This window comes from Helobdella robusta (genome assembly GCF_000326865.2).
Source record: "Helobdella robusta unplaced genomic scaffold HELROscaffold_8, whole genome shotgun sequence".
Classification (NCBI taxonomy): Eukaryota; Metazoa; Annelida; class Clitellata; order Rhynchobdellida; family Glossiphoniidae; genus Helobdella; species Helobdella robusta.
In genome coordinates, this window is record NW_008705459.1 from 2356027 (window position 1) to 2371293 (window position 15267).

Consider the following 15267-nt stretch of genomic DNA (forward strand, 5'->3'; position numbering starts at 1 on the left):
GGTTTGCGTATGTACGTGTAGTTACGTCTGCATAAGAAATTTTTAATTTATGTTAGAAACATTGTACAAGTGAAAGAAGTTATTTATATAAGAACTCATCACAATCATTGAAATTATTGTATAAATTTAAAAAATATAATTATAATAATATAATAAATATTATATAAATATATGATAAATTGAATTGAAAAAACTTTGAAAATGTTAAACAAACAAACAAAGGCAAAAATTCACTTTTTGCATAGCGACCATTGGCAAAGCAAACAAGGCTCTCTAATTAAACATACAAAACAAACATACAATAAACACAAACATACAACACGTACGTACATACAACACACACACACATACAAAAAACAAACAAACACACGAAACGTGCATACAAAACCAACACGAGTCAGCCCATTTTTAAATATATTTGCACAGTATAATTTAGAACCATTATTATACATCTTCATTATTATAACGCACCAATGCACAGGCACAACTACTTTGTTTGCATACCACACACCGACACAAACACATATACAACTAACACGCACACACATGCAACAAAAAGATACACACACACAAACACTTAGAAACATAAAGAGGTTGGTAGGTAGACAGATACGTACATTTGGAGTGGAAAAATTTAAACAAAGAAACTTCTTCACCCTCTATCATTAGCCAGCCGAATAAATGAAATGACGAATGAACGGTTTTGAAAGAGGGATAGATGAATGGATGAATGAATGATTGGATTAGTGAATGGATAAATAGATAGATGGATTACTAAATGAATGAATGGATTGTTTGATGGAAAGATGAATGGCCTGATGAATTTTTATATAAATATGTACTAAAGATGGATAGATAATTGAATAAATATTAAAAATAGAAACATGAAATTTGAAAAAAATTATTAATAGCAATTATCAAGTATGGACAAAATTATTTAAAATTTGACGAAATATTGGATGGATAGATGCGAATAAATAGAAGGTGTATAACTGAACGAGAGAACGGATTGAAGGAATGAAGGATAGATGGATGGATGGATGACCGTGACGTCATAATAAATTCTCCGTTGAGATGGGAATTGTCACTAAATGATATTGGCCTGGACCAATCAATTATTCCAACTGGCTCGTGACTGATGTCCGTACGTGGGTGAATGCTTCAATGAGTCAGTAGCCAACCAATGGATGAATGAATGAATGATTGATTGAAGCAGCCGAATGATCAATTGAAGAAATAAGTGAATGAAAGTGACGGTTAAAGGAAAGAAATAATATAGGTAATATTTTAAATAAACAAATTAAATATCATAGTTCTCGGTGTTTAACTGAAAAATAGTATATTTATTGCATGTGACGAATTATAAAACAAAAACAATGATCAAACAAACAACGAACAAACCACCAAGCAAACAAACAAAAGAACAAACAAACAAAAAATATAAAAGAACAAACAAAAACAAACGAACTATCATTAAAACATGTCATTAACACGTTCACCCCTGTCATGTACCTAAAAAAAATGCATCCTACTCGTCATCAAGAGTTAACAAGCTGTCAGTAAAATGTTTCATACGGTCCTATATACACGTGTGACTTTTAAAGATATACATTACACACCTCACTTTCTTTCTCTCTCTCTCTCTCTCTCTCTCTCTCTCTCTATTTCCCTCTATCTCTCTCTCTTTTTCTATACAATCTCTTGCTATACTGTATTTATTTATTGTGTTTATAGTAATACAATATACATATATGTATAAATATTTTTCATACACGTGTGTCTGTATGTCTGTGTGTTTGTATGTGTGTGTGTGTGCGCGTGCGTGCGTGCGTGTTTGTAAGATGTGTATAAATAAATTGAAAGGTCTTCTTATCGCTAAACATGTGAGTGATCAAAAACAACGGCCAGTAGATGAAAAGCTAGGTGAACGGATGAATGGATGAACAAATGAATGAATAAATAGATAAATGAATAAATAAATGGATAGACAAATAGATAAATAAATAAATGTATGAAAGATAAAATTATATATGAATAGATGGTTGAATATTGAAAAATTATGCATATATATATATATGTACGTATGTATGGATGTATACAAACAAATATGTATGTTTTCTTTCAAGCATGTTTTCTCATTAAATGGAATTGTTCCATTTAATGAGAAAACATCTCAGAAACAAAATTAAATTTAAAAATTCAGTGGATGAAAAATTGTAACAAAAAATATAACAATAATTAATCATAAATAATTTAATAATATTTCGTCAAAATCATGACACATACACAAACAAACTCACGTACACACGCACGCGCGCGCAAAAACACATGTACACGCGTACACAGACATGCGCTCACATGCTCGTATAAACAACTTTCACAATGCAGCACATGAGCATTAACGTAATTAATTTTCGTTATCCTTGTGTCTATGCCGTTTTGTAGAGAGGAGTGGGGAGAAAAAGTAAGGAAGAGCGAGAGAGATAGAGAAGAGAGAGATAAAGAGAGAGAGAGGCAGAATAGAAAAAAAAATTGTTAAAGGATAAAAATTATTGGAGAAAATTTTGGAGACGAAAAATTTAAAAAAATGAAGTATGCAATATTGATAAAGTCATTAAATACAAATATGTCTTTGCTCTGCCTTCACTCTTAAGCGTTTGGCTACGTGTGTGTACGTGTTTGGTACTATATATCTGCTGATGTACGTTCATGCGTGTGTATGTTTGTTTGTGTGGGTACGTAGTTGTGCGTGCAATTATGTTTGGAGCCTAGGGCACACTACTATGTGTTAGCTATAAAACGAAATTTGAGGATGTATCAAATATATATTATAGCACGGCCTCTCGTCTTCTTCTGCATAGCACATGAACAATGCATGCGTGGTTTCAAGTACATATGATGAGGTTTGTTCGTAGCAAACTTTGTTTAAATGTATGTGCGTGTATGTACAAATGTGTGTGTGAATGTGTACTACGTGCGTAGAAGTGTATGTGTTTGTGTACGTGTATAATTGCATGCTTTTGTTCAGTAGAGTTTAATGAATGGCTTTGTGATTTTTTTTATGAAAAAATGTGTGATACAAGATGTCTGGTCCCCTTTTGACGTTTTCAAAGTTTTAAATTATGATTTATTTCATTTTTTTCAACATCATTGTCGTTAATTGTAATATCATAAAATAGTCGTGGCCTCATTTGCATTGTGAGTAGAACCAAATTATCATCAACATTATCACTAAGAGGCGTCATCATTTTAGGCCATCATGTAATGTGTGATATGGACATGACATCTTCATCATCATCAACAAACACCAAAATCATCGTCACAAACAACTTAACCAACACAAATATCATGGACCTAATCACTAATAACATTTTGATAAACAACAAAATTCTCATCCTCATTATCATAAAAATCATCATCACCATCATCATCACCATCATCATCACCATCATCATCAGTAGCAATATCCACCCATCAATTTATTAACCCATTCTCAACATAATCCTTCCACTTATCTCTTCTTTCAATATTATTTTTTCACACATCATCATCATCATCGAGTACGCCAAAATCCCAAACATCCTCCTTTCATCAGAACAAATATCATTTTTTTTATTCTTCATTTCTGTCAAATGCATGTTGTTTTATACCAGTAAATGAAATCGTCGTGCCACAAAGCCTGTACTATCCAGGCAGACCAAATGACACACATACATACCACGTACGCACGCACAAGAACCCCAACATACGCGTCTGACGGTTTTTGAATTTCGAGCAGACGGTATTCGAACCATGCCCTCGCGTAATAGCATCGTGAGACATGGCACTCTTACCGACCGAGCTACAAACTCGATTATTATTATCATTATCATGGCTGTTGGAATTATGATCAGAATTATGATGATATTATGCCATCGTTATTGTTGCTATAACCATCATCATCACAGTTATCATCATCATCATCACAGTTATCATCATCATCATCACAGTTATCATCATCATCATCACAGTTATCATCATCATCATCACAGTTATCATCATCATCATCACAGTTATCATCATCGTCATCACAGTTATCATCATCGTCATCACAGTTATCATCATCGTCATCACAGTTATCATCATCGTCATCACAGTTATCATCATCGTCATCACAAATAGTCATCATCGTTCTTTTACTTACTCTCAGTCTTTTTAATTGTTTTCCATTTTAAAAATTTAACCATTCTGGAAAAAGAAATTGAATAGGTAATGAACAACCATCAAAACATAATAACGACAACAAAGCACAATAAAAGACACCAAATAAAAAACAACTGAACAAACACGTCATAGAGAAAAACATTTTCCGCCTTATAAATCTTGTCCTTATTTGGGGTCTTTGGACATTTATGTGACCCGCTGCCATTTTATTATCATTGCATCGTGTCGCAGCTGATATTATTGGTGGCCGGTTAGTATGCTGCTGTCGCGCTATGTAGTTGTAGTTGTGTGTATAAGTAGTTGTGTGTGTATGTAGTTGTGTATGTAAGGTAGTTGTGTATGTATGTAGTTGTCGTCGTGTGGCGTTAAATAGGTTAGGCAATTTGTATGCATTTGGCTATCCGGACATTACTTATGATGGCGGAACAATACGTTTATGTACTGATCTATGTGTACGTGTGTGCACGTGCATGTATGCATTTGTTGGCGTATGTGTTTGTGAGTTTGTTTCTTTAAAAAGTGTAAAATTAGTGGTGGAGTTCATGCTTGCGAGAAAGTTTAAAAATGTTTGCAAGCCGTTCCTTTGCGGCTTAGAATGGGATAATCAGGCACCCAATCAACCATGATACTTATATATGTCCATTCCGTACATGGCTAAAAAAACCACATATATCTGGAGCTTAGTAAAACTGTTTATATGAATACGTATAAGGGTTTACACACACAAACACACATACAAACACACAAGCAGACCGAGTTTTCATAATAATAATGGCAAACGAAATTCTCATATATATAATCATTGCATTAAAATAAATTATGATTATCAACATTATTTTTAGTGCTTTCTCAATTAAATTTAATTGAATAATTTGCGTTAAAAATATTTTAATTCAAAAATTTAACTCAAAAACTTAGAATGGCCTATAAATAATATCCCATATTAGTCATATACTGTAATACAAGTATCTAAATTATTGGAGATTTGTAAACGTTTAACAATGACTGAATAGTAAACTCAAATACAAACACACCCAAAAACACACACACAATCACGCACACACAAAATGACAAAAAAGACTGTGTGGTGATGATGATAACGACGATGATGTAGTATTAGCGATATTGATTAGGATGACGATGATGTCTCGCTACTGACATGACGACAATAAAAATGGCAATTATCTTACATGATGAGAATGATGGTGACTAGCTAGAGTAATAATACTAGCAGCTCACAATTTCTAATCTAAATAATAAGAAGAAGAATAAAATGATAATGGTAATAATAACAATATCAATAGCCGAAGAAGAAAAAAGATCTGATGAATTGGAGAGTGATTAAAAAGAAAATGTAGGAAGAGGACGACGGAAGGAGGAGTGTGGATAAGATGATGAAAGAAAAAAAGATGAGAAGATGGTGATAAGAGAGAGAGAATGAGAGAGACAAACATCGAGCTAGAAGAAAAAGTGTGAACACAGAAATACAGAATTGGTGATAATTAAAGAAGGCTGAAGAAAATTCAAATGATGATTTGAATGATGATAATGGTTTGGATGATATGGATGATGATGATGATGATAAAAAAGAAGCAAGATGATAACGAAAAGATTGATGTTAATGAGGAAATGATAAAGATGGCGATGACTAACAGTGGTACGATTATGATGATGAGGAAAATGAGAAAGAGGAGGAAGATGAAGAGGACGATGGTGATGAGGATGATGAAGATGGCGAAACCTAATCCAGGCAGTGCGAAGGACCGGCAGGCTAACATTTTATCTCATCGTTAACCTTATCTGGGCTTAACAGGCTGTGGCTGTCGTCGTCGATAATGTCTGCTGCCGATGCCTCGTATTGATGATGAGGCTACTGAAGTTATTGACGACGAAGATGACATGATGATGGCCTACATGGTGATGACGACGATGATGATGAAGACGTGATGGTGAATTTTTTCTTTCATGCTGATGACGACGATGATGATGGAGTACATAGTGATGAAGACGATGATGACGACGTGATGATGAGGTACATTGTGGTGTTGGGATAAGTACAAGATGATGAAATGCATGGTGGAGATGGTGGTGGTGGAAAATTTGATGATGGTTAAAAGACCGATGTTGGTGACAAAACGAGAAGAAGTTGATGATGATGATAAAAGTAGTCCAGTTTGAAGAGGATGATGACTATGATGATGGTAATGAAATGTTGTTGATAAACATGATTACAATTAAAATGATAATAAACAAAAGGATAATTCTTAAAATAATAATGATTAAAATAGATGATAAAAATTTAAAGTTTGGTGATGATTTCTTTAATGGTAATCAAATAATTTTTTCTGACATTTTCCAACAAGCTGATAACTATAACAATGGTAACTATGAAACGACCAATGATAATGAATTGAAGTGGCTAAAGATAATGATGATAAAATGTGTTTTAACGACAAAATGATGATAATAAAAATAATGATGAAGGACCAGTTCGAAATGACCAACAGCAGTCCGTGTATTCGGCGATGAAGCTATAGTTATAAAAGCAGGAATAAATTGGAATCGCTCTTAATAGCCGTGCATCTAATTTAAACGCTACCTACTACCTTGCTATTAAAACGACAAAGAAAACATCAACGAAAACAACATCAACATAGACAACAACAACACAGACAAATCAACATAAACAACATCATTAATAATGACATCAATAGCAGTAATACTATTTATAATCAGTATAATTACAATTAAATTAGTTGTAATGTTACTGCTCAATTAGTCACCAGCAGTATTATTCTGGAGTCTTAAAAAATTGTGCAATAAGAGAGAGAAAGAGAGAGAGAGAGAGAGAGAGAGAGAAAAAGAAAGAGAGAGAAAGAAAGAGATAAAAAATGATTAAACTAAAACTAGCAAAAATTGTGATGATGATAAAATTGATGATGATGACAGGGCATGGTGGTAATGTCAAAATGATAATGATGATGACGATTATGAAGATTGAAGATGACGATAACAGATGAAAAATTGAAACTGGCATGGCAATGATATTGACGAAAGGAAAAAATATGTCGTAAATTATTTGGAAATCCATTTTTAAGACGCTGCATGCAAAACGATGACAAATATTTGAGAGTGAAGATGACGACGCTGATGCTGCTGATGATATTTCTCTGATGACTGCAAGATGAAGATGTTGTGGATGATGATGACATTGATATAATTATCAATGATAATAATGACAATTTTAAATTGATAATGTTAATGATTAGGTCGTTGTTGTAGCTGATGGTGAAGATGATGTTGCTGTTGCAAATGGTAATAAAAAAGACAATGAAGAAGATGATGAAGATGATGATAAAGAAGATTGGATGATGATAACCGTTATGATCTGAGTAAAATGCACAAGTGTTGGCGTGTAAGATGATTCCCAACGTACTACAACAATAACAGTATCATATCAGTTTGTTGATAACGATAAGTGAGATATAAAGGATATAACAAGTTTATAATAATAAAATAATAATATAATGATAGAGCTGTTAAATATTTATTAGTTTGAAATAAATATTATTATATGAAAATCGTTGTCTGTGTTTCTATTTAATCATCATCATCATCTTCGTCATCTTCACCATCACCATCGTCATCTTCACCATCACCATCGTCATCATCACGGAATTATTTATTGAACGCAATATAATTAAACTAAGATGGGAACGAATGAAAATATGTAGGCCAGCCTAATAAAAACGAATGCGGCTCTATTGTTTCGCTCTTTCTATCTGTCTGTCTGTGTTTTTATTATCATGCTCATTCATTCATTCATTCATTAATTCATTAATTCATTCATTCATTCATTCATTCATTCATTCATTCATTCATTCATACTTACGTTTTCCCATGCATCTATTCATTGGTCCATTTATACATTTTTCAATCAATCCATCCATATATTCAAGGATCAAACGTTATTTCTTTTTTTTAAATACACGCACCATTTATTTATTTTTTAATTCACTTAGTTGTGCATTTATTCATTCATTCGTTCGTTCATTCATCCATTCGTTCGTTCGTTCATTCGTTCGTTCCATCATTCATTCGTTCATTCATTCATTCATTCATCTGCCCATCTGTTTATCAGTTCGTATTAATCATCATTTTATTTCATTGCATATCATTCATTCATTTATTAATAACTCTGTTCGTTCATTCGTTCTTCGCTCAGTCATCCTCAAAGAAATTTTCAAATAAAATATGTTCGACTGCGTGCGGCTTGCTTTATCATCAACATCATCATCGTCATCATCATCATCATCATCAGCGTCGTCGTCATCATCATCATCATTTCTCATCATCATCGTCGTCGTCATCTAAAACATTACCACCATTGTGGTCGACATTGTTATAAAAGTCATGATCATTATCATAAGCATCATCTTTTTTTATCCTCTTCTTCCTCTTCCTTCTCATCATCATCATCATCATCATCATCATCATGTAATCATCGTCATATTAACAACAACATCGTCATCATCACTTCACGTCAGTCATCATATTAACGTTATCGCAATCATCATCATCATCACAACTATCATTTCATCATCATCATCATCACCATCATCATCTTGATCGTTGTATTTATACATTTGTAGAGTAATTGAAAACAGATGTTAACATACATTTCACGCATTCATATAACGGTTTCAATTGAGTAAATACAACATTACACACACGTAAACATAGACAGACGTATACATACATACACACACACACACACACACACATACATAGGCAGACACCCACATACATACACACAAACAAACCGGTACATCATCCATACAAACATACAAGCACATTCATACATACATACACACATACACACACACACACACACACGCACATATGGTGGTACCTCATTGTTTACATTGAAGTTTTCAACGAGAAATTGAACTGTCTATATCAATTCGCGCCAATGTTTATCATTAATCTGTAAAAACGTTCATATCTTTATCATCGTCACTGATCCACACTATTATTATTATTATAATTAATAATAATTATAATAATAATTATTTTTATTATTATAACCATCATTATCATCAATTAACATAGTCGTATTTTTTATGTGTACTGTGCTGTCATCAGTTATGTCATTCTCATCACATTCATGAACATCAGCATTCGTTCATTCATTCAACACTCTTGTTATTGGTTCAGATCATCTTCGTCTTGTCATCATTATCAGCATCGTAATCGTCATCATCATTCTTATTAAATACTGACGTCATTTTCATCATCTTCATCGTCGTCGTCATCATTATCATCATCATCGCCATCATCATCAACATCATCATCATCAAGTTCTAATTTCTTATTATCATCATCTTATCAACCGGAATTGTTGATGTAATCTAATAAGAATTCAACGATTTGATTAATTATTGATATTCATCATCGTTATCATCAAAACTATCATTGCAATCGTCGTCGTCATCATCAGTATATCGCAATTCATGTCAATGTTTTCATCACCATCTTCATCATCTTCATCACATCTTCATCACCACCTTTTTCCTTCTCATCTTCATCACATCTTCATCACCATCTTTTTCCTTCTCATCTTCAGCCATTCATTCTTGTCCAGAATCCAACAGGATGATTAATGATGGGTGGTGGCCAGCATAGCTACATGAAATCTCAATTATCATAACCATCATCTTCATCATCTTCGTCAACACATTATCGAATCATCATCACCGCAACATCACATCATCATCTTCTTTATATTATCATTATTACCACCATTATCATCCTTATAACCAATTTTATCATCATCATTAGTATCATTTTTTTTTTTAATTCAGTACACACACACAGTGCATGTGTGTTGTTTCATTCTTTATAACCATCAAATAATAACTCACCATCCTTCTGTGATAATCATCATGAATATTACTTCATTACCTGTACATTATTATTGTCACGAAGAGCAACACCATCATCACCATAATCGCTAACCATTTTTTGTAGTTGTCACCATTGTCACCATCATTCTGTCACTCTCTTAAGGTCTTTAATTCAGTCAGAAAAAAAAAACTAAAAACACAAACCATTATTACCGTAGTATCATCATCATCATCGTCGTCGTCATCATTATCGTCATCATCACCATCATCATCATAATAATCATTATCATTACCGTCACTACACAACTACATCAGATAGTTTGGAAAAACATTTCAAAACACAGACCTTATTATTAATTTTTATACTGAAGACCGTAACATTGTCATTGTTTTTATTATTATTATTATTATTATTATTATTAATGGTAGTAGTAGTAGTAAAAGCAGTAGAAGTAGCAGCTGTTGTTATTGTAGTAGTAGTATTGTTTAAACAATATTTTTCTAATAATGTTTGTTATTATTATCAATTTTGTCGTTGTTGTAATCACCATTATCAACATCATTATTATCATTATCATCAATACAACCATCATCATCATCATTATCATCACCGGCGTTACATCATCATTACCATCATCAAGATTATCATCATCATCGTCGTCATCATCATCGTCTCAGCTAAAACTTTAATTTATTACGACATCATTAGCACGAGAAGAGCAAATTTCCATTAACACAATTCAGTCACAATTTGTTTTCTTTCAAACTATTCATTCATTCTTTCATTTGTTTGTTTATCCATTCTTTCATTCATTCGTTCGTTCATTTAAACATTCATTTATTCATTCATTCATTCATTCGTTCGTCCGTGTGTTCATCTTTCAAAGGTTTGTTCAGTCGTTCGTTAAATAATTCATTTGTTCGCATGTCATTTTTTAAACGTTCACTCATTCATTCTTCTATTTATTCATTTAATGGCTTGTTCATTCGCTTATTTACTGACTTGTTCATTCGTTCATTCGTTCATTCATTCATTCATTCATTCATTCATTCATTCATCAGTCATTTCTTTCATTCATTTTTTCTTTTTGTTTGGAGAAGTTTGTTGAAAACAAACCACAAATAAAGCGCAAATTGCTAAGCACCCGAAACCAATCATAAATGACAATAACAACAACAATAATTACTGTAATAAACAATAACAATAAGAAACAATAACAATAATAGCATATCAAATTATTATCACAATAAGCCAGAAGAAATCTCATAGACAGATTGATAACAAAATACCGAAACATGATGGTGATGATGATGGTGGTGATGATGATAGTGTGGTGATAACGATGATGGTGATAATGGTGTGAACATTACCATTACCGCGAATGCTATGAAAATTGACACTGATTTATTTTTTTTTATTATAATCTCTTATTGTTATTATTACTATTATTATTCTAGAATAAAAATTGCGTTACGACCCACACACACACACACACACACACACACACACACACACACACACACACATACACACGCACACAGAGAGAGAAAAAGAGATAGAGAGAGATTCACGCACACATATACATACTTATGAGGTTTTAATTATGATTCGTGGTTCCTGGACTATATTGTTACCGTTTGGTATAGGAAATATAACGGTACTATGATATGAATAATAGTATGATGCATATTTGTGAGTGTGTATAAGCGTGAGTTTATGTGTATGTATTTGTTTGACATTTCTGTTACTTTTCTAGTTAGAATTTTTTAGTTAAAGGTGGCCTATCTACAAGTTTATCTTTTTTTGGTCATCTTTCAAAAATAAAAAAAATCTAACTTTTTCTTTTTGAAGATAGCGTATAGCCGTATCGATTTGTATAACTGTATTCTTTTCTGTCTCGTTAAAATTTTCCGTGAAAATCAGCTTTGAAAATTAAATGTAATAGTTTTAAATTTTACGTACCGATAGTGCTAGATCATTATAAAACTTTTATATGACATGCATTGATTGTTTTAATCCTTTTTTTAAATGTCAAAGCTCTTTAGTTTGTGTTAAAACCATTTGTGTTTACTTTTCAATATTGCTTCTAAACTTAATAAAGTATCTGAAAATATTGATTGAGTGGATGACGCGGAGAACAATAAAAAAAACTCAAGAAAAACGGAAGAAAACACAGTCAACCTCATCATCACTTCAAAAAATTCAGAAAGTGTTAACGGGCTTCATTCAATTGGACAAAAGATGACATTGAACTAAGTGTACAGTACTGCTGTTAAATGGATATAAATTATAAATGGATGCTTGTAACAATGGTTATCGTAATGAACATGAAAAATAACAACTGCAAAATGTCAATAAATAAATTATTGTGTAACAATTCCTATCAGTGGCGGGAGAGAAATAAAAAACCTCGGTATTGCATATTAAAGAGGTGAACGAACACACCTTGCAGACATCAACATTTGCATATAAATTTCACGTGTTAATGAAGCAAAAAAATGTGGAAAAACTTAAGAGGTATGAACTTTTTCCCAAAAAATAAGATTGCAAAACAAAACATAAAAATTTCTGAAAAACTGATAATTTTTTGAAAAAGAAATCACCTTTAGACCTTAGTCAATAAATCGAGAGAGTTGTTAGCAACTTGTGCTGAGTCTTATTAATGTTGGTTCTTAGGTAACAAAATTAATAACCTGAGATATCTGTCTGGCTCGCAAGTAATCACATACAGATGCTAATGAACGTGAACTGTGTGCACATTACTTGTATATCTACGTATGTGCATAGTTAGCAAGAAACTGTATACACTCTTACGTTTTTATGTTTTTTTTTGTCTGCACGTGCTTTCATGCGTATTTGTTTTTGTATGCGTGTGTGTATATATTTGTATGTGTTTCGTTCACTTGGTTGTATGTGTGGAGTTTGTTTGCATAACATATGGAAAGGATTACACAGAGAGGCCGTGCTTGCTTGTTTGCTTGTATGTTCAGTTGCACGTTCGTACGTACACGCGTGCATGTGTTTGTATGTATACGCATGTTTGTTCCCATGTATATGCATGCATGTTTGTATGTAAAAATGCATGTTTGTATGTAAAAATGCATGTTTGTATGTACAAATGCATGTTTGTATGTACGTGCCATGCATGTTCGTAAATACAATTGTTCGTTTGCATTTTTCAAGTAGGAACAACAAAGATGGAAAGGATGTTTTTGTTTATTTCAATTTAAAGGAGCACGTACAAATATTATAGGAGGCCTCCTGGTAGATCACTTGAAATTATACAAACGATCGAGAGACGATTAATGAAACATAAAAATGTGAATTGTACGTATCATCCTGTGTATCATGTACGTTAGTAAAATGTGGCATGTTCAGTGTACATATCATCTTGTATATCATGTATGTATCATCATCTCGTGTGCTGGAGCGAGGAGCTGGCTGATTGTGTTGCGTGCAATGAATCCCAAAATATTGTGCGCAAGGTAAAAAATTGTTATCAATAGCATAAATATGAACTAAAATTTTTGCTAATGCAATTACAATTCACAGAATTAATTAGTTAAATATTTTAGATAAATTATTTTCAACTTAAAATTAATTGAAGGCGATAAATTGATTTGAATCTCAAAGGTGGCAGGCAATTGTCATTTTTAGCAATCATCTTTAAACAATCAACTTCCATCTTAAAACATTTTACTTGCAATCATCATTGACGTTCATCTATAAAAATTAAACATCCATCTATAAATCTTTAACGTTCAACTTTAAACATATGACATCCATCCTTTAACATATAGCATTCATCTTTAAAAGGCTTAACATACATCACATAAACACATATCACTGAACAAACATACCCTAGACGTTTCGTTTCGAATCCAGGATAGATCTGTGAGGTCTTTGCTGCTGTAGACATCAACTGAAATTAAGAAGTTTAATGAATTCAGTGGGGATGGAAGATTGAAGGTTGGAGCATAGCACGGCGGACGTTTTATGCTCAACTTACACAAGCGAGCATGCTGTCTTAATGCGTTCTTCAGTCTGTTTTAATGCAATTTTCTCAGATCGTTTTATTAACGGACTTCTTGTATAATAGAAAGTAAAGTAATTATGTATTTAATGTCTGCCTGTTTGTGTGCATATATGTGTGTAAGCAAGTGCGTGCGTTTGCGTATGCATGGTTTCCATTCGAGGGAATCTCATTAATATTGAAGATTTTGAATTGTCAAAAGATTTTCAACTGAATAGAAGATATGAAGTGAGGAAAAATTGAAAGATAGATAACTAAATAGGCAGATGCAATGGCACAACGTGTAACTCTCTTCACTTCTACAAAGATGGATAGTTTGATTGACAGTGAGAGAAAATAAAAGAAAACTAGAGAAAGAGAGAGAGAGTTAGAGAGAGAGAGAGAAAGAGAGAGTTTATTTCAAGGTAGGTACGACCACTTCATTTGTCGGTTTCATCTTTGAAGATTTTAAGAGAGTTAATTTGTATTTGAAAGTTGTTATCTTGCTTGATATCTGAGGAATGCGTGAATGTGAGTCTATTTAAAAATTTTAATTGAATCAAATTTGTAAGTATAATTTTTTACTATTTTCAAAATGATTTCATGTTTGTTATTTAAAAAAATATTAAAACTCATGAGAAATGAAAAAAAACATCGCACATTATAATTATAAAGTTACATAAAACATTTAAACTTATACAAACACACATTTTAGGTTTACAAACAAACGCGCACACACGCACACACACACACACACACGCATACATACACATACACGCACACATACACGAATACATACACATACACAAACACACGCAACACATAACAGCAAAACAAAACATATTTACTTTCTTTGTTGTTGACTAATCGTAAAAGAAACGAAGAATCAAAAATAAGAACGAAAAGTAGTAGATATCGTAGCCTCATAAGCAAGTGTGGCGATGAATTGGTGTTAGAAGTAGCTGATGTAGTAGCGGCTAAATTTGTTGTGGCTGTAGTAATTGCGTCTGTAGTAGTTGCAGTTGTAGAGGTAGTAGTAGTAGTCATGATGTTGTTTCCCTGTTAAATTCAAGCAATCCAATTAATGAGGAGAGTATCAATTAAGTTTGTATACTGTAAAATACACATACGTATGCGTACGTTTG

General features: G+C 32.6%; 1 protein-coding gene across 1 annotated transcript in view; it reads left to right on the forward strand.

The window, feature by feature from the left end:
- The window catches only part of HELRODRAFT_129652 (hypothetical protein), a gene marked incomplete at both ends in the record, with an annotated part of 47305 nt that overhangs the window by 31102 nt on the left and 936 nt on the right, over window positions 1-15267 (forward strand). The window contains 2 exons of the mRNA XM_009032109.1: window positions 12902-12996; window positions 13101-13182. Coding sequence (XP_009030357.1) covers window positions 12902-12996; window positions 13101-13182 — 177 coding nt within the window. The remainder of the gene's footprint in view (window positions 1-12901; window positions 12997-13100; window positions 13183-15267) is intronic.